Source organism: Aythya ferina, assembly GCF_964211825.1.
Source record: "Aythya ferina genome assembly, chromosome: 3".
In the NCBI taxonomy this organism is placed as follows: Eukaryota; Metazoa; Chordata; class Aves; order Anseriformes; family Anatidae; genus Aythya; species Aythya ferina.
In genome coordinates, this window is record NC_140298.1 from 56,302,204 (window position 1) to 56,326,482 (window position 24,279).

Below are 24,279 nucleotides of genomic sequence, written 5' to 3' on the forward strand. Positions count from 1 at the left end.
TCCCCCGTATCTATTGGTATCTACTATTTCCAGACAAAAGGGCCGTGTCAGCAGCCCATGTTCTCGACCACCTTCCTATGTGTCTGACACCTCTAAGACAGAAAACGCCGCCAGGAGTTACCCATGACCTTCACACACCAGGTCAACACTTCAAAGCTTTTCCCCTCTGCCAGAGCTACACTGTTTGCTAGCACAAAAATAAGCAGAGTCTGAGCTCTTCCCACTCTCCCTGCTTTTCCTCATATACTTAATAGAAAAATAGCTGGAGCACAACTCCCACATATTGCATGAGATCCAGACTCCAGCAGCCCTAAAACAGGCTTTTTCCTGTCCTAAGTCTATGCTAGAACTAGTCAAAATTTAACACTTGCAAGATTATAATGTCTTTAGAGCAGGGGAAGGGGGGGGGGGAATCCAAACAAACCCAAACACACCCAAAGATGTGCTGCTGCTTCCACAACTAACAGAACCCCACAACGCTAAGCACTTAATTTAAAAAAAAAAAAAAAAAAAAGTCTTTCCACCACCTCTTTAACCCCAGCCTCAAGGCCACCTCTGCTCAACAGCTACATACTTTCCCTCCAGCTTCACATTTGCAGCCTTGCCATCCTAATGAGAAACCTCTGCCAGCTGGATCCAGCTCCCCCAGCAATCTCTGTAATGAGGACAGGCACCTTGGGACCTACCTGCCTGGCTCAGAAGAAGAATTTGGTTTGTTTTTTCCAATCCCCCGTGCTGCATAGAGTCCTCTGAGGCCATGATAAGTGAATGCCAGACCACCTGGCAGGTAAAGCAGATAAGGAGGGGACTGTCAAATATCTGATGTGTGGGAGGTAGCCAGGGTGGGAGGAAAGAGTTAATCGGGAAAGGGCTAATCAGCCCTCGGATATGAGCACCCAGCTTTGATCCCAAGCCTGTGAAGAGGGTGCAGGGTGCTGGTGCATGTCTGGTGAAACTTCTTTTTGGCTATATAGCTTAATTTCTTTACTACATTCCTTTTTTCCCCCTATTTCATTTGCTGTATTTTAGTCACAGCTAGTTGGGAAGGGGAGGCTTCACTTTCTCATGAAGTTACTGTTCAGCCAAAGCCCAACTTTAAAAATACATTTTCTAAATATGCACTATTCACTCTTGTCCTCAGTAATTTGGTTGGCAGAAATAAGAGCTGCAAAAGCAGATCTTGTCAGTCATTCTCAAGCCTCCCATAATATGGAAACGATCACCTGCCACCTAAATTGTATTTTTAAAGTGCCATAGCGTCTTAATAAGATGCATACACCTGAAGCCTCTTTTTGTTTTCTAATAAAAAACATATTTGTGGTGATGGCACAAGTGCACAGGTGAGATAACTGATCATAGAACCATAGGATGCTTTGGGTTGGAAGAGACCTAAGACATCATCTAATTCCAACCCCCTTGCCATGGGCAGGGACACAAAACCTTCCAGGTAGCCCCTAAAAAAACATCCAGGCCTGTTTTCTATCATTTTCTGTAAACACACTGCATGTATCTGTGCACGTGCATGTACTTTCTATTTGGCAGACACCCACTGGTGCAGCTTCAAACTTCTGTCTCACAAAAGCCAAAGGATGAGTGTTTGCTCATGTGCAGAGGAGGCAATGCGCAGCACCTTGCAGCTCTGGAAGTGCAAGGCACGGGTGTTTGCCCTGTACCATGTCACATGGACTCTGTCACACAAAGGGGCAGCTGCCCCTGCATGCAGACTCTTTGGAATTCAAGGCATTTTGCTCAGAAGGTGAAATTGAAATGCTATACAGAAATATGGTAGCGGATACTCTCAGTTGCATGGTGTTGTCTGTGCAGCACAACAAAGAAGCAAAAACAGTGCTGTACTTGCTCCTGACCCACATGACGTGGATAGGATATGGGCCTGATGCAGAGGAGATTTTACTATTTTCTATTTTCAGGCTAAGATTTAGGAAGGGCAGAGGAAGATTAGGGTTTAGTCACATATGGTCATAATTTGAGTGTTCTGGACACGTACCCCTACTTCATGCAGCCAGTGCCCACTCATTTCAGACCTGTCTTTCTGAACCAGTGAGCACCAGTGATTCTAGCTGTACTCAGTGAGATATGGAGGCATTCAGCAACTTTAAAAGAGGACCAAGGAAATCTGGTGCTTGGGTCTGAAATTATGTTTGAAGAATGATCCCAAAATAAGCAAAACATTTGTTTTCCACTAAAAAGCCTCCTAAGAATTAAACTGGAATTATCCTGTGATAAACTTAGCTACAGAGCTTCTGGGACAGAGTGTCCAGAGGACGAGCGTTCTTCACCTTATCATCTGAATGTTAATTTTGACCCCAAACGCAAATTTGGTGCCAGGTATAGCACCGTGTTTGTGGTGTGTTGCAAATGTCAGTTTGCAAGGGAATGTGTTGGCTTATGGCATAAAAGTAAAAAGCACAGAGCTCTAAGTTCAACTGCATTTGCCTTTGCTTGGAAAAGAAATAATTATTCTATTTGTTTTGCTTCCAAGATGTGAATAGCAAATGTCTTTCTCACCTCACTGAGAGGAAAAAATCACACCCAATATGGTTAAGGTGCACCCCTCTTTACTAAGCAGTGTGACAACCTTGCAATTTGAAAAACTTTTTTTTGGCTGATACTTTTTTTTTTTTTTTAAATGTGATTTCTGTTTTAAAGATGCCTCATGCACAAATGTCTTGGGTTGTTTCCTAAAAAATGGTAGAGCTCATAAATAAAAGGAATAGGCAGAGCAGCAGAAAAGTGAAGAAGTGAAACTTATTTCAAATGTGCTTTTAGAGGAGCTGATTTAGCTGCAGTCTGGAGGCAATACTTGGCATAGGGAAAAAGAAAAAAAAAGCTTTAAAATGAGTAGAGCTGGTCCTGTCACCAGGGCTTGGAGTGGGCATCATTCCCATAGGGTCTAGGCACCTGTGGGAACTCACTCTTCTGGGAGTATGTGACCTCTGATACTGCCATGGCTGCTGCTTTCATTTATTTATTGCTGCAACTGAGATCACCTCGAGCTCAGATATACCTTCTGGACAGCCAGTGTCCAGTTGAGGGTTTTGGTGTTTGTGTCCTGTGACCAAATGCAAGGTCTGGGGAGGACAACAGGCTCACAGCAGGCGTTTCTACAAGGCATGACACCAGAATTGCTGTTTTTTGACTCTTTTGGGGACCCTCCCTCCTTTTTTCAGCCACTGGGTGCCATGACACAAATTTCCTGAGGTCCTCATGGTGGTGTCCTCTGACGGCAGGCCTGTGGCAGGGAGCCCTTCAGCACAGCCAGCGCTTGGTAGTGTCAAGTTCCCCTCCTCCCCTCAGCTTCCATGGCAGCAACCTGTGTCCCTGTGCCCCGACTTGGCCGCGGTCCCCCATGGTAACACGATCCACAAAGGGAACATGAGAAGGTGTTTTCTGGGCCAAGGATTTTCCCCTGGCAGGTTTCAGAAAGGCCCATGTCCTCCTCTCTGCTCTAGTGTTACTCCAACCCGCCTCTGCAGCCTCGACTGTCCTGGCATCACCTGGCAGTCCCTGCCCCGGGTACGTTTCATCCTGGCTGTGCTACTTCGATCAATCAGAGCAAATCAACTGCAGATCAGGGCAAGTTGCCACGGGGGCTGGCATGCCTGGCTCATGCCTCACCCCTGGCCACATGCTGGACTAACTTCTCCTCAGCCCGCACTGCTTTTTCAGCAGCTCTCTTCTGACTGCAATGGTGCTGGTGGCAGTGTAGGAAACACACAGAAATCCCGAATTTGAGCACTTCATGTATAATTTTTTATGTCTATTGAAAGCTCACACCCTATATTGCTGGCCTCCCTACGCATTCAGTAGCACCTACAAAAGGCAAGTATTTTGCCCACACGCTTCACAAAGGGCTGTTCTCCAAGCAGCGCTCACCACATCTAGCTTTCCCCATTTTCCCCTCATTTGGGTTGTCCCCAGCATGGCTAGACACCGCTCAAGCCCACATGTCTGTCTCCTTTCACCCCTGCTGCTTGGGAGGGCCAGGCACGAAGCCCGGAGGGGAGGCAAGCAGCCTCGGCCTGACCTGCCACGTAATGGCTGCCGCCTCTCAGGGCGGGCTGCATGGCGAGCGTCTCCACCCGGTGAGGTGGAGCAGTGCCCTGGCTGGCCCAGGGTGTGATGGTGGCGCTGGCCCTGGCTGGTCCCGGGCGAGGTGCAGCCCCGTTTTCCTCCCCAAAAATCTTGTGTTGAGCACAGGTCCACAGGGGGCCAGCACCAGGGGATTTCACGTGCAATATAAGCTGCCCTAGCAGGCGTGCTGTGGGTGAGTTAAGGACATACTTTCAGCCTTAATTCTGAGTTTCCTAGGTTTTGTCAGTTTAAGCCAGATTCCTAATGTTATTTTAATGCCGTTGTTTTGTGTGTGAATAATATGCTTTCCATGCCAAACCACAAGCCCTGGAACCAGTATCTCATAAAAATGCCTAGAGTCCAAAGCTAATAGCTGTTATTCAGCTGATCGAGTGATGCCTAAAAAGTTACAGATTAATGCTGCTCCCAGTGGGAGGGTAAAATTAGGCTTGCTGTCTGCTGGGACTGGGTGCTGTTTCACACAGCATCTGACCAGGGGCTGGGGCATCCTTTGGGATTGCTTAGCCCCAGCCACAGGCTCTATCTGGGGTCCTTGTGGGCAGAGATGTGGTATGAGGGGTTTACATGAGTTTTTCCTTAAAAATGCCCTCACCCTTCCAGGAACACCCCATCAAGCGATGGTCACTGCAGCTTGCCCTCACCCAGCCCTGCCTTAGCAGGCTGTGATTCAGGGGATACCAAAAAGGTGGGTGGACAGCAGCTCACTCCCCCAGCCGTCAGCATTAGCACAATGGTGGACGTGATGAAGCTGGGTCCCAGATCACTGCCAGGCTAGCCCAGGGCAGGGACATGTTCACATGGGGTGGTGTTGAGAGGGGATAGGAAACGGGGGTGAAACTGTCCCTGCACACTCGCCTTCACTTCAGGCTGGGAAATCGAGCCACAGGATGTCAGTGCAGCCTGTGCGAATGCCAAGCTTTCCGAAAGAAATGACTATCTTTTCTCAAGAGCACGGAGGAAGATCTCTTTCCCAGAACATCTTCTTATTTAGGAAACTCACATCACGATGGCAAAGCAAAGCGGAATGCTTATTTGGGAATAAGAAAATGAGATGTGGCCTGAAGTCAGTGCCTGCGTGTAGACACCGCAGCAGAAAGTTGGAGGGCAAACCAGAGGCAGTTGTGTGCTCACAAATACAGTGCTGAATGGGCTGGAGGCCCAGACAGCTGCTGTTTGCTGCCTGCGTCCTCGGATACTCGCTGTGGATTTGTAAGGTATTGATTATTTTCCTGTTACAACACAGAGGGATTAGCTAGATTAGCTTCTGCAGAGGTGAGAAAGAAATGTGTCATATAGACTGTTTGTTTTGCTCTAATTGGATTCACACCCTCTTTCTGAATAAATCTTGTTTTACTCCAGCTCTTTTGGTTTTTCATGGCGATGAATGCTGAGGAGCTCTTCTCAGAACAGGCAAGTGGTTCTCAGCTCTGGTGGGAAAAGCAAAGGGATAGTGCTGGGGTCACCAGAGAGGCAAGTATCTTGCAAACAGGGTAGCCAAGGAAGCTGCCATGGTCACATCCTAGCTAATGCTTCCCAATCATAGACAGCTGTTAGCAGAGCTTCTTTGTAAAGAGAAATCTAAGCTTTTCAGCCCTTCTGGATGCAACTTTCACACCTGCTCTGGGCAACATGCCTAGAGCATGGCTGTGGTGCTTATCAGAAAGTGGTGTATCCTGGTCCCCATTGAGCAGGGTGCGCTGCTCTGTATACTAAAATTGCATCTAATTTTCAGCTGCAGCTCATCATCTTTCCTATCTGGTGCAGAAGACTGTAGAAAAATTAACTTCATCTGCTGTTTTTCCCTGTCTCCTTGCTCAGAAATGTGGAAAGTACCTGCAGCAATGGTGGCTTCTCAAATTCATCCTTTAAACCTCAGGAAACAAAACAAGTTCATACGGAAAAGAAATAAATGCATAGTTTAAAAAAATCTAGGTCTGTATAGTGGTAAAGTGCTAAGTGTCCTTACTTGGTTAATCCTGCTAAACAAGTAAATGCTATTTACTCCTTTGTGCCTTGCCCAGTGAAAGCTTTTGACATCTCTTTGCTGGTCTTTCCATTTGAAGCTAGGCTCTCTGCCTTTGAGTCAGATGGGTATCAAAAACCTCAGACCAGCTGGACAGTCTGAACAAGCATTCAGAGTTAGGCCTTAAATTTGAAATTCTTCCACTCATTCCATGTTCCTACAGAGAATGAATGAATGTTACATCAGGAAGTCAGACTTCTATGGAGAGCACCTGCTCCTGCAGTTTCCAAAGATGTCCTATGTTTGTGGATCCCTATGGGTCTACACAAACCTGTGAGTTGTCTGAGACACTTAGGTTGTACTGGAATTTGTGCACATATGTTAAACTTGACAGAAAAAATTTATTTCATTTTTGGTCATGTTATATTTTCTGTTGGCTTTATTATTTAATATCTTGATACTGAAGCATAAAATAAATCCATATTCTCTTATGGTACATTCATTTTTTGAGGTGGGTATTTGAGTGATTTGACGTATAGGCTGCCATAATTTTCATTAATACCATTTGTCTTGCTCATTTGCTCATTCAGAACTCATTTATTTTAGTACTTTTAGAGCCAATGGGAGGTGCTAAATAAACATTTCAAACTGTAAATAAAGTTACTGGCCAACTGTGAATGGGTAAAATTAAGTAATTTTTCCAACATCACACATGTAAGCAGAGAATCCAATTCTGCAGAACAGCTTTTGGATTCCTCCTCTTTCTCTTCCTAGCTTGTCCTGCTAGGAACATTTAATACACATCAGATAAGCCCTTTACAGCCTCCTTTCCTGCACTGTTCCCTAAAGCAATATATATCCTGACCAAAAAAAAAAAAGTCTCATTTTTTTTTTTTAAATTGTATGATCGTATAATTCAAATAACTTTTTCTGATATGGGCAATACAGCCCATTTATTTCTTTATCTTCATTCCAGAGTACCTCAGCCATCTTAGCAGAAAATTTCCCCTCGAAACTCAGCCTGAACTAAACATGTAGAATTTTCCTAGCAGGGAAAATTCCAGTCCACAAAGTGAAAGTTAAGTAAAAGGAAAATAACGGAGATCAGCCTGCTACTAGAAAATATGATACAACTTGGACAACGGGAATCACAGTAATACAGGAATCACTGTATCTACTGAAGTTTGCCACCTCTGCAAAGCTGATGCCAGTTGATTTGATTACACATGGAAGAAGTGCTATACAGATTTTTAGGGCAGAAAGTAGAAGAAAATACTGGTTTTAATGGAAACCAGTGGTGGAATTTGGAGAGTCAATGGTAAAGATATTACTTTCCTGTCACACTACCCACACAGCACAGTGGGAAAGGCTCAGTAGTACAGGGAAGGATGAGATGGGCCTTCAGGGTGGCACAGTTAAAACATTAAAATGGGGAAGTAACAGGCTACCAATCCCTCTCCCTTACTGTTCTTCCAAGGGGCAGTGGAAAGATGCTAGTCCTCTCCATATTGAAAGTAAAGATTTATGGATTACCTTATACAGAATTTAAAAAAATAACAAGATGACTTTTTGGAAATGTAGCATATAGCAGAAAGATGCATTTTTCTGTTGCTTTCATATCGAGCTGGAAATTGAAGGACTCTGTATAATCTGAGGAAAAACCCCAACAGTCCTCAGCACAACAATTCAGTTAAATCTCTGTCTTCAGTGGCTTCCAAATCACAGAAACCCTGGGTGGAGGTGAAAGGGGGGAGCTGAGGAGCTTGGGGCTTTAAGACGCCAGGGCAGAAAATTATGCATCTCTTCAAGAGAAACTGAAAATATCACTTAATGTCTCCAAGCAGATAAGTTCATAAATGAGCCTGCCTGATTGTGGACTGGCTTAGTCGTCAACTTAGTATTCAGGAACGGGAACAATTGCCATAGCAACATTCCCATCTTCTGACATGTATCATGCAGATCATGTAGTCAAGGCAGCGCAGCATCCTCTCACACATGTGCTCTATGAACTTTTGTATTCCTGATAATATTAAAGAGAGAAATATGTCTCATGATTGACATTCTTGCCTGTGTTTCTTTATGATTCCTAAAAAAATATATGGAAATGCTTCCCTTCCCCCATCCTCCTCCTTTGAACTGTTTTCTCTCCATCCCACTGAAATGATGAGAACAGCTCATGCCCCAGATCTGCAGATATATGTTCCTGACAGTAGTCCTACGCTATGCAAATGTGTAAACTGCAAAATGTAGAGGCTTTTAAAAAATTAAGTATATCCAGCTGAATCTAAATTCCGAGTACAAGTGCTGAAAGGAATGAGAAATTTTCCAGTACCTGCATAATTAATGTGCTATTAGACAAAGCCTTACATCTTTTTTCTTGTTCTTTTTTTTTTTTTTTTTTTTTTTCTATTTTTTGTTTTGTTTTGAGTTAGTCTGAAATCTCCAGTCACACATGCCAACCATACCTATGGTACTTGCCAATATGTATGTCACCCTACAGGAGCTGCGTTCACAAGCACAGCAGAGTATTTGCTGGAAATGGTGTTTCCAGCCAATGTCCACCTCACCCCTGGGATGGCTTGGGCTCTGTGGACCTCCTGCTGAAGGAAGAGTCCTTCTGCACATCACACAGGGCTAAGATGTGGTCCGGCACAAACAGGATGCTGCATTTTGTGCAGTAAACCTACCTTTGTCACCTTAACGTCAGCAGACAGACTTTACAGGTGTTCCTGGTTTAATTGTATTGCAGGCCATCCAGTGGACCACTTTCAAAGCTTAGCTCCAGTTCAGTTTTGTGTCTCCCTCCAAACACCCCATAACACTAGAAATAGCTGTAATATAGTATGTAGGTCATGTTGGTGGTCGGACTTGGTGATCTTGAATGTCTTCTTTAACTTAGATGAGCTTATGTTTGTACAATCATGCCACCACACCGACATGCCTCCAATTGTGCCTATCCCAGCAGTGGTTCTGCCATTAAAAGTATCACAATACTCCTGCCTGAGGGTTGGCCTCAGCAGCTCCTTCCATTTTCAAAATCCTGCATAAATCTATGGCCTTAGTACAGACAGACTGAAACCCAATTTGACTGAGTGCATCTCTCTGGAGAGGCACACAGCTGTTGGCTACACTTAGGTGATTTTTTTTCTAACCAGGTTACTTATCTTCATTTGTTCTCTCTTACACAGCTTCCCTAGAGCTGCCTCATGAGTGTTCGCTGCAAGATGTCCCTGTTGCGTGGGAGAAGGTGCCACTGTCTGTGCCGAGAGAGTTGCTTTGTATAATGGCTCTGCTGGAGGCAAGTCACCCTCAGATGGGTGCGAGGGTATGGCCAAGCCTGAGACCTTTGGGAAAAAATGTCCTGAGTGTGCCCATCCTGTGGGATACAAGCCCTGCTGGTCTGCACATGTGGGATTTCCTTTAGCACAGGCTGGGGAGCTGCCCCGTGCACACCTGCTGCTCTTGAGCTATAAGGCTCACATGTTTTGCTAGTATAATCTGTGTACAATGTAAATCTAATTTAAATTTTACAGCTGTTTTTAATGACTTTTTTTTTTTTCCCTTTCATTCCTGTCCTTCCCACCACTCCTCTCTGATATTTAGGGTCACTGAACAAAGCTTAGGTACCCTTCTGCCCCGGGGAGGGTGAATGTCGTTATACTGTGGTCAGTATTGCTCAATGGTTCACCTGGGATTACATCTTGAAGGAGTCTCTGTGGTTCTCAGGTTTGAGAACACTCTTCCTCTGTGTACTGCACAGATGATTGCTCGAGAAATTATCATTCAAGAAATTCCTTCTTTATAACTTGTCCCATGGTGACTCTTGGTCATACTACATATAGGTAGTTGAGGTCCCCCATTATCATAATTTTTGCTGCCTAAGTATTTTGCACTTAATTGCCACCTTCTGCTCTGTGACTAATAATAATCCTATTCTGTAAAGCCACCCCTAGAGAAAATGGTTTGCAGCTTAGTACCAGCAGCAGATGAGGGGTGACCTTCCCTTCTTTTATCCCATTACATCTGTCAGGTGCAAACTTGGAAGCCAAATTGGGAAGCATTATTAAATAAGAACAAATTATTTTATTTTACATAGCAAATAAGCTAGGACAATTACATGTAGAAGGCTAGCCAGGCACTGCTCTGCCTGCAAAATCAAATTAAACAACCAGAAATGCAGAAGCAAAAATTTCTTAAGCAATGCAAACTGCACGGAGTTGCACAGTCTGTAAATGTTATCTCCCTGTAACTGCCCACAGCGGAGTGCAGAGTGCTGCAGCTGCAGGTTGTCCCTGCTGCTACGGGCAGCATGTCCTGCAGCTCAGCAGCCTTACACCGAGGGGAAAAGTGGAAGCACAAGGAGCTGCAGAGTTGGAGATTGGATGGAATTACTGTCCATGTCGAGAATGTTACCTTTCATAGCTCCTGATTTCTTTCCATGGTAAGCAAGTAACTGTCATTTAACATCTGACTGTCATTACTCGTTTCTGCAGAAGATCATGTGTGTCTGTGCTGCCATGTGTGCATATATAGATGAATGCATGTGTGCTGAACTTTTACAAACACAATATACATACTGTGGGGACCATTTGTGTATTAAAAAAGCGAAGAGATATTGAGTCCTAGTTCTGACTGTACTGTAGCAATCTACTTAGAAGCTTCTCCACTCTAATGGTAGATGTTTACTTTTTAATACTTAAGCTATATATGAAATGCCAAACTTGGACAACATGATTAGCTACAATACAGATTATATGAAACAGATTCTGTTTTACTTCTCTCTCTCTTTACACAGCTCTAAGGAACAGCAAATAGCTCCTCTGGTGGGCCAAGAAGTCTGTAGCCTACCTTTCAAATTTCCGTACTGGCATTTACTGTGTTGAGGTTCAAATCCTTTTACAGCCGTGGTCTGAACGAGAAAAGGGCATTTAAGGGAGTAAGACTACATCTTGCTCTTCTGGGTTACATTAAAATCCATTGATTTCCATCTGTTATTTGAACAAAGCAGAGTGCATTTTAGATAAAAATAAAATTGCTTATATTGGAGAATATACATTAAATATATTTGCTGTTTATGGTCTGTAAATTGGACGGTTCTGTTTTTAGAGTTTTTTAATAATACAAGTAAGAGGAGGTCACTGTACTCAAAAGGCTCTAAGCACAAAAAGCTCTTTCATTTCACTACATCATTAGGAGCACTGCAGAAAGCATCCCACCTGCAAGTCTGCTTGCACCCTCATTCAGCAAAGCCTCTGCGCTGAAAAGCACCTGTGTGTATGCTTTTGAATTCAGCGTGTGCTTAAGAATGTTTCTAAACAGATGTTGACAGCTAAATCTGTTTACTTTCCAGACTAATTTCATTCCCCTTTGCTCCTCTTGCTTCAAAAAAGAGAGATCATTGCCCCTGCAGAAATTAACCAAACCTGCAAATCCTTTTATTTCTTGGGACTTCTGAAATACTCAAAGCACAAACCCCAGGTTTAATACTGCAATCAGGCACATTGAAGACATTTGCACTTTTACAACATATATGAACACCTTGGGCCAAATATAATGCCCCAAATATATTATAAAACTCCCGGGTTTTACTGCAGCACCTGTGACCCTCATTTAAGTGGTTGGCTAAAGGGGCATGTGAAGCTTCGAACCACAGGAGCAGCACAGAGCAGCTGGGATACCCTAGTGGATATGATCTGTTCTACTAGTATGCATTAGGATTTGGTTAGGAGCTTTCTTTTGTTGTTGCTGATGGAAAATATCTGTCACCATCGTTTGTCCCCGCTCACATTAAAAACAGGAGCATTAAAGACAGGATTGGTAGCATATCTCCTCCAAGGTGCATTCAGAAGCGACCACACTTACACATCTCTCACTGCTTGCTCCTTTATTCCCAGGGCAGGACCACCAAACCTACCTCAGTGATGTTAGCCTCAGGTTGACAGTCTTTTCAGAACTATATTTTATCTCAAGTTTTAGATTATAAATCCTTCTTTCAGTGCTCAATCTAATGGGATTAGAGTCCTCAAAGGCTACCCAAGCTTGTATCAGAGCCCTGCAGACTGCTCAACCTTTATAGAAAGGAAAAGGTGAAGAAGAAATTGTTGTCAGGGTTTGAAATAGCCTTTGAATAGCAAATTCAAAATGAACAATTAAATAAGAACATATGCTTTATCATTACTAGCTGCCATTTTGTATATCATTTGTGTATCATATCATTACTAGCAATACAAAGAGCCTTTGGGGAGCCTGTGGAAGGTTTTAGCCATTTTTCAGTCTACACACAGTGTCCAAGTAGACTTGACGTGCACTGGTAGCAATTTAGCAAATACTACTGGTGGGCAGAGAAGCAAAGAAACAACTTAATATTGGGGAAACTGTTTGTCAGATCCCTTTAAAATAAGGCAACGGTTGCTATAGAGAGAAAGCAAAATACGGCTTTATCACACACAAGCCAAATTACAGACTAAAATAATTTCATTCTGAAGCTGCAGCAAAAGTTAGCAAATTATGGCAATCTCTTTGTAACAGAGTGGTATGAGAGCTGTGCAAATACATTTCAGGGTATCTAAATGCACAGAGAAAGTGAGAACGAGCTTTGTAAAGCCAAACAGGGCATACAGTGAAACTCAAATTCATGGCAACTCTGTGGCTAGTCATTCTAACCAGCTTTAAATAAATCTCTCTTTTTTATGTTTTATACTAAGTCAAGAGAGTATTATTAAGATTGCAAAGTCAGGCATTCAAGAGTGAGGTAATGTCAAAATTAAGGCCGTCTGTTCAACCTTAATTTGGCCCCTTGCGAGTATGAATTATGATATTGCCTTTAATTAGATGATCACACAATATTTTTTCCTCTGCCTCATTCATAACACATGATGGATGGTGCTCACTGAATGATGAAACCATATTTTGTTTTTTCCTTGTGGTTCAAGGTGTGGCAGCCTTCCTTATTTACTGCATGCTATTTTCTTCTCTGACAACAAAACTAATGATTCCTTCACAGAATTTTCTGTGCGGTTTATCATTATAGCTATGACACACTTTACAAATATTAATAATTTAATTTTACTGTGGTTCTCAAGGGAAAGGCTAGGAGTCTTTCCATTTAGCTTATTCATCTACAACCTATTGCTCAAGTTTTCCTCAAAGCTTTGTCTCCTTCATATTTGCTCTAGGCAGCTTTATTTGCATCAGCTTTGGGGAGGTATTGACGATACATGGGAACCAAGATCAAGGTCCCCATTCTGGTGTGCGTCTTGGAAGTCAAACTCTGCATATGCATAAGCACTTTGGAGAATTACCCATGCACTACAGGGAAGTGCAGGCATGTTTTTTCCTACAACCTGGACAATGACAAGTAGAGTTTTGTCATAAAGTGTTACTAACATTATTGCTATCCTTCTTCCACAGAACCAGTTCCACAGCACAAGTAGAGAAAACTTTCTAGACGTAGAAAAAAAAAAGTCTTTTTCATAGACTTTCACTTGGAAATAGATGACTTGTTCTGACAAAAGTTTTCCACCAAAAAAATAGTTCCCCCAAGAGAAATACCTTTCAGGGACAATTTCAGCCAAGATGGTTGAAATTTGGCAAGTTTACAAGTGACTTTTACTTTAGTCATCATTCATCCATCATCTTTCTTAAGCATGATGGATTGTGTAATTCTAAAGGGAATGAACACAGTCTAGAAGAGCACTCTCTGGGTACACAGGCCCCTAAGTTATTTATATCGTTGTTCATACATCATAGGTTGGATTTAATGCTCTAAAATTTTTTTGACTTTAAATACTATGATTCAAAGCTCATAGGAGGTGGAGAACTTTCTGAGACCTGAGAAGACAAATTGAGTTCAGACCTTCTCCAAATACTATAAATTTTCTCAAACCAAATGAAACCTATCACATTCTGTGTCACATATATTGCCTTTGGCTAATATTGCCAACCTCAGGGGCTTAAGCCCATAACTGGTGTCTAAGCTTGGCAATCTATTTTTCTGAGGTGCTGAATATTCACAAATTCACAGATAAAAGGGAAGATAATTTTAATTTTCCCTATGTGGCACCTCTGAACAGCTTGGATACCTATCTGTGGATTCAGTTATGTCAATTTAGTCTCAGATGTCTCTGCTCTCTTTGTTATTACATTTCCAATATTACGTAAAATGACGTGGTAATAGAAGAAAAACTTACCCTGAATGGGTGCAAAGCGTTGAAAAAGAGGAATCTTGACGTCAACTGCCAGTCTCAGCCACTCAGTGGTGCATTAGAATCAGCAGAGGAGACATTCAGAGTGTGCTCTAGCAGAGTGTGTATAGCTCTGTGGCATTTTGGAATTTCTTATTTGTATCTAACCCCTTTCCATCAGAATCCTCTTAAAATCAGTGATGGAAACAATCCATGTGAAATAAAAAAAATCACAAAAACTTGTTAGTTTTAACAGCAGAACATGGCTTACGCAAGTTCTCCAAATGACCAGTGTAAAGGGTTTGTGCTTTGAGCTTCCCACCCTAAGCCACAGTTGATAATTTCTTCACAATGCAGTGTGTGTTACCATTACTGCTGCTGTCAGAAAGTACAGCTACATTCTTTAGCACATTTATTGTCCATCAGTACCTTCACATACTACTAAAGGTTTCAGAAGCAGTGACTTTAAACAACTCATACCTCACCGAAACAGGACCGAATCCATGTTTTCTTCTCTTCCCGAGTTGTTAAAGCCTGTTGCAAATAACAGACATCCAACCACCTCCAATAATAACCATCTATTACAATCAAGCCCAGTTATCTGTGGATAGAGTAACCATGTTGCAGAATTACTGTGCACGTGTGCCAACTCTGCTCAGGTCCAGCAGAGCTTAATAACCTTATTGCAACGCCACATGGCTATAGCTAATTTGCTTCCAAAGCCAGTTTGAGTGCACAGGCAGGGTACTCATTTTTATCTGGTGCTGAGCCATGGAACCCAAACCATCTCCAAGCACAGCATTGTAGCCAGAAGCCCCATTACTGGGCCGTGCTAGCACCATGTCCTCTGACAGTGGTGACCTGACCATGCAATGGCAAAGAGCAGACAAATGCAGGATGCATTAGCTCCTCCTCAGAGTTGCCTGACTGCAGTGACGTGACAGTGCCTTCCTATAGAACATTCATTAGGGACTGCATTTGTCATAATAACTTGGCTGGAAAGGTCCGACTATAGGAGCATTCACTCAGATTTTCTGTTTGATGCAGTTTATAGAACCCATGCTTTAACTTTCAAGATTCAACACCCACCTCGCGTCCTTTAATGTAATTTCATCTGGAGCAGCTAGACATCAGCACTCATGAAACTGAAGTACCTTGGGCTGGAAGTGCTGCTGATTGTGTATCCTGCCCTCTCCTTCTCTGGGACCTTCTCCTGTGAACTCCATCTCCTTTATCAGCCCACATATTCCCATGTACTTTCTAGTAACCTGACCAGCTTTGAAATCTGCAACTCTGACCACCAAATTAAAATTATTGAGAGGACAGAGAGTTACAAAGGCAATACAATCACAGAAGCCTTATTTTTGAATGAAACAATCAGAAATCACAATGTTGAACTACTGCACCGTTTCTGTGATCATCTGTACATAAACAGTAATGGATTTAAAAAACGTACTGGGGAGCCATGTCATGATTTGCACGAGATCAGTTTCCCCAGAACTGTTCCAGAGCAGAAACATATTTAAGTTATATTAAAACTCTGTAATAAAAATCACACATTAACATATACCTTTAAAGTGCTCTGTATGTGATAAAATTAATACACCTAAAAACACTAATGAGTATGTGTGATGTGAACATTAGTACATTTGGATCTTTAAGTTACTTTTGTATAAAGTAATTTCTTGCTGAAAATCAGCAATCAGTTCTACACATTTTTTTCTGCCTACTACAGTTCCCTTTTGATTGTCTGATAATTAAACAGAATTCTGTCAAGTTTCGACCACTACTAGTGTTTTGCAATGGAATTCCAGGCACAAACAGGCATATTTCTGATACAACAGGCATTTGCTTATGTACCTTCCTGAAGTAAGGCTTAAATGTTCTCTCTCGTACTATGCTAATGGCTCAGCCCATATACTGAGAACTTACAACTTGAAAATGCAGAATCAGGTCTTGTATTGGGAAAATAAGAAGAAAAATCCTCACGTAGAAATAATATCCTCTACTGCTGACACTGGAAAACCTGAAAATAAATCATTCAAATGCCATCAATCCATCTAGAATTTCAAGAATCAGCATGAAGAAACATAAACCTGGGGGTAACTTGATCTTTATTTAGGCATATTTAAGAAAAGTTGCATCATATTCAGATAGTCTAGCACTGCAAATAAATTTTTACTGGATTGATAAAATTATTAACATCACTGATTTAAGGCAACTGTTACATGTTACATTAATATTTCAGTCAGATTGAATTCTTCTTCGGCTACATTCATGCAATTAACTGTAATATATTTTTACACTGTACTTTGAATATATAGGATTGTTTTGTTTCCCCATATTAGACCTATCTGGTTAAGCTTTTCTCAAACAATACAAAGAATGGACTTGTTCTTCTGGGTGGAAGTGGACAGCTTTAATGACTTCATGATTTAATGACTTATTTGATGCAAGAAATGCATATTGAGAATGCTGTGGAGATAAATTTACATCTTACTTGTGTGTATCACATGCAAGCATGGATAAATAGGAATGGAGGTTAAAACACAATTATTATTCTTAGCTAAAATCATTTTCCTTCATTAAAAAACCCCAAATATCCTTGCACTGAGCAGAGGGCCCACTAAACTGCCTGGTTTCCAGAAGATTCCTCTCCGTGCCAACCTCTGTTGGGGATGAGAAATCTTCCATGGAGCCACGAACAAGCCTCCATGTTGCATCTATTGTTCAGTCCATTTTTGTCTTCTCTTTTTCTTCTTCAATACCTGAAAACATATGGAGAACAGCTTTCAAAAATCTCATAACGAACAAAAATGAAGAGTTTATTTAGAGAAGTTTCTTCTCGTGCATTAATCTTTCTCTTCCCTTTATTGCTGTTGTTTCTCCCCTCCTTGCTCGCATGCCCTTGCCTGTGTCACCTCACCTGCTGCGAATGAAAAGAGCATCTGCACACCTGATGGCAGTGGTTGTCCAGTAATGAACTGCACAGCCCTCCCTCCCTCCAGACCGTTTTCAGATCAGCCGAGCCCCCTGCCGCACGCTCAGCCTTTGACTGCTGCAGGGGACTGGGAACACTCAGTTCCCTCGGCTCCTCTGCTTACCTAAGAGCAAATTGGAGTAGATGTTATTAGAGCTGAAGCTAAGCAGCCAGATTTATCTGAATGCAAGTTTTAAAAATTCTGCTTCAGAATTTAGTAACTTTAGCTCCCTCCCCCCCATTTCAACACTGGGTTTTTAACAATCTTCATACACATCTCCCTTTTTTGAGAGCACAAGAATGAAGAACCGGTTACTGCTGATAGGGTGCCTCTCTCCTTGCAATGGCCATGTCTTTCAGCAATACCAGGAGGGCTGAGCTGACTGTAGGGCTCCTTAAAGAACTGATCCTGGCTGCAGGACTTTTCTCTTGTCTATGCTGAGCAAAGTCTGGGCCAGGCAGCAGATTGTGTTTTTTCTGGCAATGAAAACATTCAGCTATTTCATATGCCTGTTCCTGGACAATGAATTACTATTGGTATCTGACAAAAGTATTGTTCTTCTGACTAAGCCCTCTCTGCCAAACATCTCAAATAAAAATATTTCTTTTGGAGATTTTTAGGCCTGCTGCATGTTGGAAAAGACAGACCTCTGAGGACTGAAGGCAAAAAAGAAGTAATTTTTGAGAACGTTGAGAGGAAAATCCAGTCACAAGTAAGATCACCTGCTAATGCAATCTATGCGTAGATGGCAGTTACACCAAAAATCACTTTCAAAACACAGCTAATCAATTCCAGGATGGGAAACACTAAGAGCCATGTGCAGCTAGAAAGCACAACTGCAGAGTGGCCTTTGTTGAAAGAAGCAACAGGGAAAGAGATGGGTCTGCATGCTGCCAGCAGCACAAGTACAATGGCCCTGGGTGTCGCTGGCAAACCGATGAAGAGCCATAGTCACAGGTTTAACAACCAAAACAAGAGGCTGGGTCCAAAAGATTACAGTGGGTTTACAAGGCTGCTCCAGAGCCAATCTCGAGCCTTCTGCCTTTTGCTGTAAGGAACTTTTCCAATCGTATTAAATGAGCTGTTTTATTTGCCTTTTAAAAAGAGCCTCTTTCCTTTCTTCTGAATTGCTCTACTGCAGATGCATCAAATACTTTGGCAGGAATGCAGATACCCTCAAAACTGTGGACAGACACTGGCTTGTAGAAAGGGCAAATTTTTCCTTGCCTACCATGTTTGTGGTTTAACTTGGAAAAACTAACTGCAAATCATTTTGTCAGTAGTGAGGTTTTATTTAATGCATCTCCAGAGGAAAAGGAAAAAAAACCTCCGAACTCCAACAACCCCCTTTCACCCCAGAACACTCATGGCAGGCTGCTTTAGTTTGAAACCTTACTAATCAAAAGCCCCTTTTAAAAGTACAGTTTTCAAATGATATTTTCTCAAATCTTGCATGGAGACAGATTGGCATTATTTTAAATTTCTGCTGTCATACACCTCAGGTTTGGTTTATGCAAAGTGTCTCAAGCATAGCAACACAGCAGGTGACTCATGGCATTATCTGCTTTGCAAGTGCTTGAGCCACAAGGGAGCGTGGATCAGTGTTCTTTAACCAAATCAAGGAAATAACAGAGAGGATAACAAGGCCATGGTGAACCTGCTGAAAGAATGACCCGATTAACCTGAGCTGTTCTGGGGTGGAGGGCCACAAGAACCAAAGATTTTGTTAGGCGTACTGTGGAATAGCGAGGGAGATTTTCTGCCTTTTACTTATTCATGGACTTGGTGAGAATATGTGACTCTTCACCACGTTACTATGCTTCATACAGGACTTCATACAGCTCAAGTGGAAGTATTACGTGTGGCTGCCTTTTTTAGAAACTTCTTTCCTGAATTAACACAATTACAATAGACATGACTGTGACATCCAAGTGAGGCCTCAAAACCACACTTGAACACTGCGACCAATGATTGCTGGTTCTAGGGTACAACCAAGGAAAGCACTTTGCACCTGCTTGCTAATGTGAGCAAATGTTAAGTAAAACTGATTTGAGCTCCTGGAATCAGGCTCTACATAGCACTAAAGGCCTTGTTAAATGAGAGTTGTGTGTGCAGTAAGCAACCATGTGAATTTATGTTGTATTAACAAGTGCACATTATGCTTCCCAAACGGGGATGCAGGCTGTTCATATGGTCACAATCCATTATGGGCCCAATTAATGTAATGACAGAATTCCCACTGAGCAAGTATTTCACTCCGTTTGTGACTTGCTCCTGAGGAGATTATGAATGTTGTTTGCTTATTTCATGCATTTTGACAAGTGAAAACCATCTTTCGTAGACTAAAGACATCTACTTTTAATCTTGTGTTCGTCTTATTTTCCCTCTTCCTTTACTCAGCATTGGCTGGCCTAGGCATGGTAGATGAATGTAGAGTATACAGAGTTATGTTTACCCTCCAATAATGTGATTTTTCATTCCTATTATTTGATCAATGTGAAAATATTAATTTTCCTTGAGTAAATTTATAAGCAGAAAACACCTTATCTGAGAATACTTATACATACCTTATATCTGAGAACACAGTTTTTTATTTCTAACTCTAAATTTAACATTAACAGCATTCCTACAAAATGATACTTTATTCTAGCTGCATTTAATGGGTTCATCAGCTAATAAGTGGGTTGTGAACCAAGTGGGTTGTAAACCTTTCAGGTAATTGCCAACAGCTCTTAAATTAGTATTAGAAGTTATAAAAAAATACATAGCTCATTCATAGCTCTTCATGCTTTCCAGCAGCCACTCCATTCATTTGACTGCTTTTAAGAGCAAGTAAGCAAGAAGTTTCAATGGAACTTCTGTCATTTTCCTTTGTTTTAGCCTACTAAATATCTTTTTGACTTTCAGGGGAGCATCTTCAAGTCCTGACAGAGCATTTCATAAGCTAATATTCCTAAAACAATACTCACATTTTTGGGTATCCCAGATGTAGTTGTTCAGAACCTCTCCCATCAAGTAGAAAATGTTAATTATTACAGTAACAGCTGCGAAAAAGATTATTTTGACACCTGGGCTGAGGTGCTCAAGAAGTGGGTACACCCACACTCCTGTAACATGGTGAATCCAGCACACCCTGAAAAAGAACAAAAACACCAAGTACTGACTCTTACAGCCCTGTTTTTTAGAAATAGTTTGGCTTACCTACTGTAACCTAAAAAGAAATCATTTGAAAAGACAGGGAGTTGCAACTAAATTCAGCTTCTTGGAGTGCCCGGATGATATACTTCGAGAACAGACATGAAAAATGATGAAACAAAGACTGATTTCCTGCATTGTTACAGCTTTATTTTAAATTTAATATGAGCACTTGACCAGTTTTCAGGTTTCGATGTAGGCAGGCATTTCCTTGCTGCCTTTATAATTACAAGGAATATACCCTCCTGTTTTATAGAGTAGCATGGAAAGAGCAGCACTCCCTCAGTTCCAAGCAAGTTCTTTTTCCAAGGGGTATTCCGTGTTCTTGAGGCTCTCCTGCACAGCCTGACTCTTGGCTTTCTGGAGCATCTTTGTTTTGTTTTGTATACATTTGTGTGTGTCTGCTGCTTTTCCTCTTCACACCTGGCAAGTGGCTCGGTTTCTGGATTTGCCAGAAACACATGGGTCAGCTTCTCTTTAAAACAACAACCTTTCAGCACCTGTGTTTTAGGCTGCTCCTCTTTTCCTTTCAGCTACCTGGTATAATTCGGATCTAATGATTTTTCTCTAGGTGGAACAAACATTAAAAAAAAAGAAGAAACCCTGTCATCAGTGAAGTTCTGCCGACTACACTCAATAAAGGAAAAGGAACGATGGTGACTCACTGGTGTCACAGAGATTTTTAGCATTCAGCCACAGCGGAGATCATCGGTACACTAACCCAAGAGACAGTGTGTCAGCTCTACTGCAATGCAGCCCAAAGAACCCCTCCAGGTACGTGGCTTCTCTGTGTGTGACTGCAATGGGCACCTGCACTCTCTGAAAGGAGAGCTCTTGCACTGAGATCTGAAACGGTGAAGTCAGAAGGGAGCAGACGGAGTCCATACATTCCAGTAGCTGGAACCTAAGAAAGGGAAATGCTGCCAAAACTCTTAGCAAACATCACAGAGGCTAACTGGGAAAAGGCTCAGCAGAGACTAGACTGGGGCCTGTGAGCTGCTGGGCTCTCTGTAAGAATGTAGATCTTTTCCTCTCTGATCCTGCAATTTGAGAGAGAAGCATACAGCGAAGCACAGCTAGAGAGAAGACTAAGCAGTCACAGAGACAATTACTGATGGGGATTTCCATGTCCATATTATTTGCTTCACTTGCTGATACTTCTGTTTGTTTAAGGAAGACTTTTGATCACTACGTCAACAGTCACAGGCTCCCAAAGAGCAGAAACACAAAAGTCTACTCAAAAACACTGTAATAAATGCCTGTCACACAGGGAGTACAGCATCCTTGTTTAATGATTCTCCCTCACCCTGGAAATGTTCATGGTTGTCATAGCTTCCCTCCTCCTTAGAAAAGCTTTTATTACAGCCAAGCCTTCAGCAGTTGCACACTTCATGTAGGAATTTACATGTGTTGGTAAATTAATCTGCATGATCTAAATGCAGACTAAAAACACTTTCTCCAAAGGAGTTCACATATGGAAAATGATCTCTATACTTTACAGTTACTTTCCAAACTTTGTTTTGTACCAGAATTGAACTGACAAGATAAAGTAACTGTGAAAAAATAAAGGGTTACTGTGTAATCCATGGTAACAGGGGATACCTTGTTCCACTTGGTCAAGGAAAAGGATGGGATTGTTGGTAGAAGGGTACGGGGTGTCTTTTACTCTCAGGTTGGCTTAGGAGGAAGCGTCTATTATTGCCCAGCATTTTTTGGTTCATTTACTTTTGTTTTATGATCATTTTGTGAAAAACAAGCTCTGATGAAAAAAAAAAAAAAGAAAAAAGCCAGTGACTCTTTTTCACTTTCCTCTGGCATGATGAAACTGTCCATCAGTACAAGGACCTTTACGGAAGGACTTTTCGAGGGATGTTCTAAACGGCACCTATGTACCCAAGTTCATGAACCAAGCAGAACTGACATTTACTAGAATGCATTTATGCTGGAAAGAAGAAATATTTTCTCAATCTGACCAATGAGTCACCGATGAGCTCACAAATGTCAGCTGTGTCTGGTTAGTTCAGAATCTTTGAGTACATTTTATGAACTCTGTCCTTCGCTGCCCAGAACGGTAGCCCGTTATTTGTCTGGTGACACTGCTCGTGTGTTCAACCTACCTGCTGTACATCTGTCCCCGGGGCTGTGACAACGCAGGAGCTGGTGCTCTGAGGACAGGAGGTACCGAGTGCCGCTGAGGAGATGGCTGCCACCGACTCACCTGATCAGCCACCCGGATCTGCCCTGCTCACTGCGTTTTGATGGAGTGGCGTTAGCCTCCTCTCCACCGAGCACTGACACGCCGGTTGCTCCTGCGTTGCCTGCACCACAAATGGCAGCAGCAAGAGGATGATTGCTACCATGGAAACCTCACCTGATGGCCTTTCTTAGCGGGCTCGCTCCTGCTTGAATGCAAGCTAACTCAACGCTGCACAATAAAGAGCTGATCAACCAGAGGCATAAAGCCTCCATACAAGATTGCTGATTACTAATGTTAATGAATGCCTTTAACATTGCAATTCCAGTAGTCATTATTCCCGGCCAACCTCATTATTAGATGAGCACAGGGGAGCATGCATTAAGATTTACTTAGGAGTACAAGTCTAGATCCAATTTAAGACCCTGTTATTGAACAGGTATAAAGAAGTGGGTTGTTTAGATAAAAATATAGTGATGAGAAAAAGTTTAAGCTAAAACTGGGCTGATTACTTCTGAGAAGATAAAATTAACTTAGAACCTCCCTGTGTCTTGGTTCTGTGGCAGCCCATGTAGATGCAACCATGTGTTTTCAAAGATGAATATGCTACAGGTGATAGAGCTCATGCTTTTGAGGAATGGAGATATTCCCACATTGTATTCAAATTAAAATGTATGTTAAAAAAAGTGGTGATTTGGGGAAATTTTCAACCAGATGGTGTAGAAAACAGAAAAAGCTATTTGAAAACACACACTATTTCTTCTTTTTAAAATATCTGTCAAAAAGCTTGACTTTGTAGCTGTTTTTCACTTTTGGTATACAGTGGATGTTGCATATCTCACCTATCAAAGTAATGAGTCTTCCTGTTTGCCGTTTTTCCAGCAGTAAGTCTGTCTGAGAAGATGAAAATCATGCAGAGAGGATACACATACATTTCTTTGGCAACAGATTCTTTGTTGATGAAGAAAAGCAACTACTTCAAACAATTGTGGGAGCCTTGTGTGAAATGTAGTCCTGGTACAAGCAAGCTCAGTAGGTGGATATCACGGTAGATGACCATGGCAACTGAAAGGTTTTGCAGTGGGAGCCAAGCTGCAGAAAGCAGTTGCTCCTTCATGATGGGTACATGGCTACATGAGTTTGAAAACTAAGTGTTTTAACCTCTGGAATGGTCCACCCTATCTTGCAGCGGCGTATCACTGAGCTCATGATATTAAAAAAAATAGCATACAAGTTTGGAAGGATGTCGTGTTTCCATTTAACTCACTCGTCTGTTCTGGGAAGTATCACGCAACTCTAGGAAGCTTCTGAATTCAGGAGACTGTACGAGCAGTAAGAATGTGCAAAATCATGCTTAAGTTCAAAGAGTACACGGTGTATAAACTATCAAGTCTGCAGGAACCAAGCATCCAGTTTTTGATGTGGATTATGGAAGAAAGCTTTCCTTACGGGGTGGTAATTCCAAAATGGCCTGCTGAATCTTCTTCTGAAGCATCCGATATTAGGAACAGTCACAGTCTTGATACGTGACCACTCTGATCCACTGCAGTAATTTCCTTCTGGTCACTTCTTTCAGCAGTGCAGAAGCAGATCCTCTCCCACACCTTCTGTGCTGTTCTGGTTTCCAGTGAGTGGCACAAGGGACGGCTG

General features: G+C 42.1%; 2 protein-coding genes across 3 annotated transcripts in view; one reads left to right on the top strand and one right to left on the bottom strand.

Moving 5' to 3' along the window:
* Positions 1 to 664: 664 nt before the first annotated feature.
* Positions 665 to 23,862, top strand: LOC311434079 (uncharacterized protein). 2 transcript variants are annotated; one of them, XM_084513946.1, is made up of 4 exons: positions 665 to 787; positions 9,265 to 9,401; positions 10,336 to 10,517; positions 10,872 to 10,988. In XM_084513946.1, the coding sequence occupies exons 1-4, from the start codon at positions 769 to 771 to the stop codon at positions 10,957 to 10,959; spliced, it is 426 nt and encodes a 141-aa protein (XP_084370072.1). In that variant the 5' UTR covers positions 665 to 768; the 3' UTR covers positions 10,960 to 10,988. The 2 variants fall into 2 exon arrangements, 1 of the variants encoding a protein (XP_084370072.1); XR_014691247.1 differs by lacking the exons at positions 665 to 787; positions 9,265 to 9,401; positions 10,872 to 10,988 and adding exons at positions 17,853 to 17,952; positions 21,007 to 23,862 and having other exon boundaries at positions 10,219 to 10,517.
* The window catches only part of AIG1 (androgen induced 1), a 122,514-nt gene continuing 114,591 nt past the window's right edge, over positions 16,357 to 24,279 (bottom strand). Inside the window, exons 5-6 of the mRNA XM_084513945.1 lie at positions 20,210 to 20,373; positions 16,357 to 17,027 (exon numbers count right to left, since the gene is read on the bottom strand). Coding sequence (XP_084370071.1) covers positions 16,990 to 17,027; positions 20,210 to 20,373 — 202 coding nt within the window. The 3' untranslated portion in view covers positions 16,357 to 16,989. The remainder of the gene's footprint in view (positions 17,028 to 20,209; positions 20,374 to 24,279) is intronic.

Bases quoted from the DNA above. Each gene is read 5' to 3' on its own strand.
- LOC311434079 (XM_084513946.1), top strand. The intron at 9,402-10,335 runs GTATGGCCAAGC...AACTGCCCACAG, and splicing joins ACCCTCAGATGGGTGCGAGG to CGGAGTGCAGAGTGCTGCAG. The intron at 10,518-10,871 runs GTAAGCAAGTAA...CTCTTTACACAG, and splicing joins GCTCCTGATTTCTTTCCATG to CTCTAAGGAACAGCAAATAG.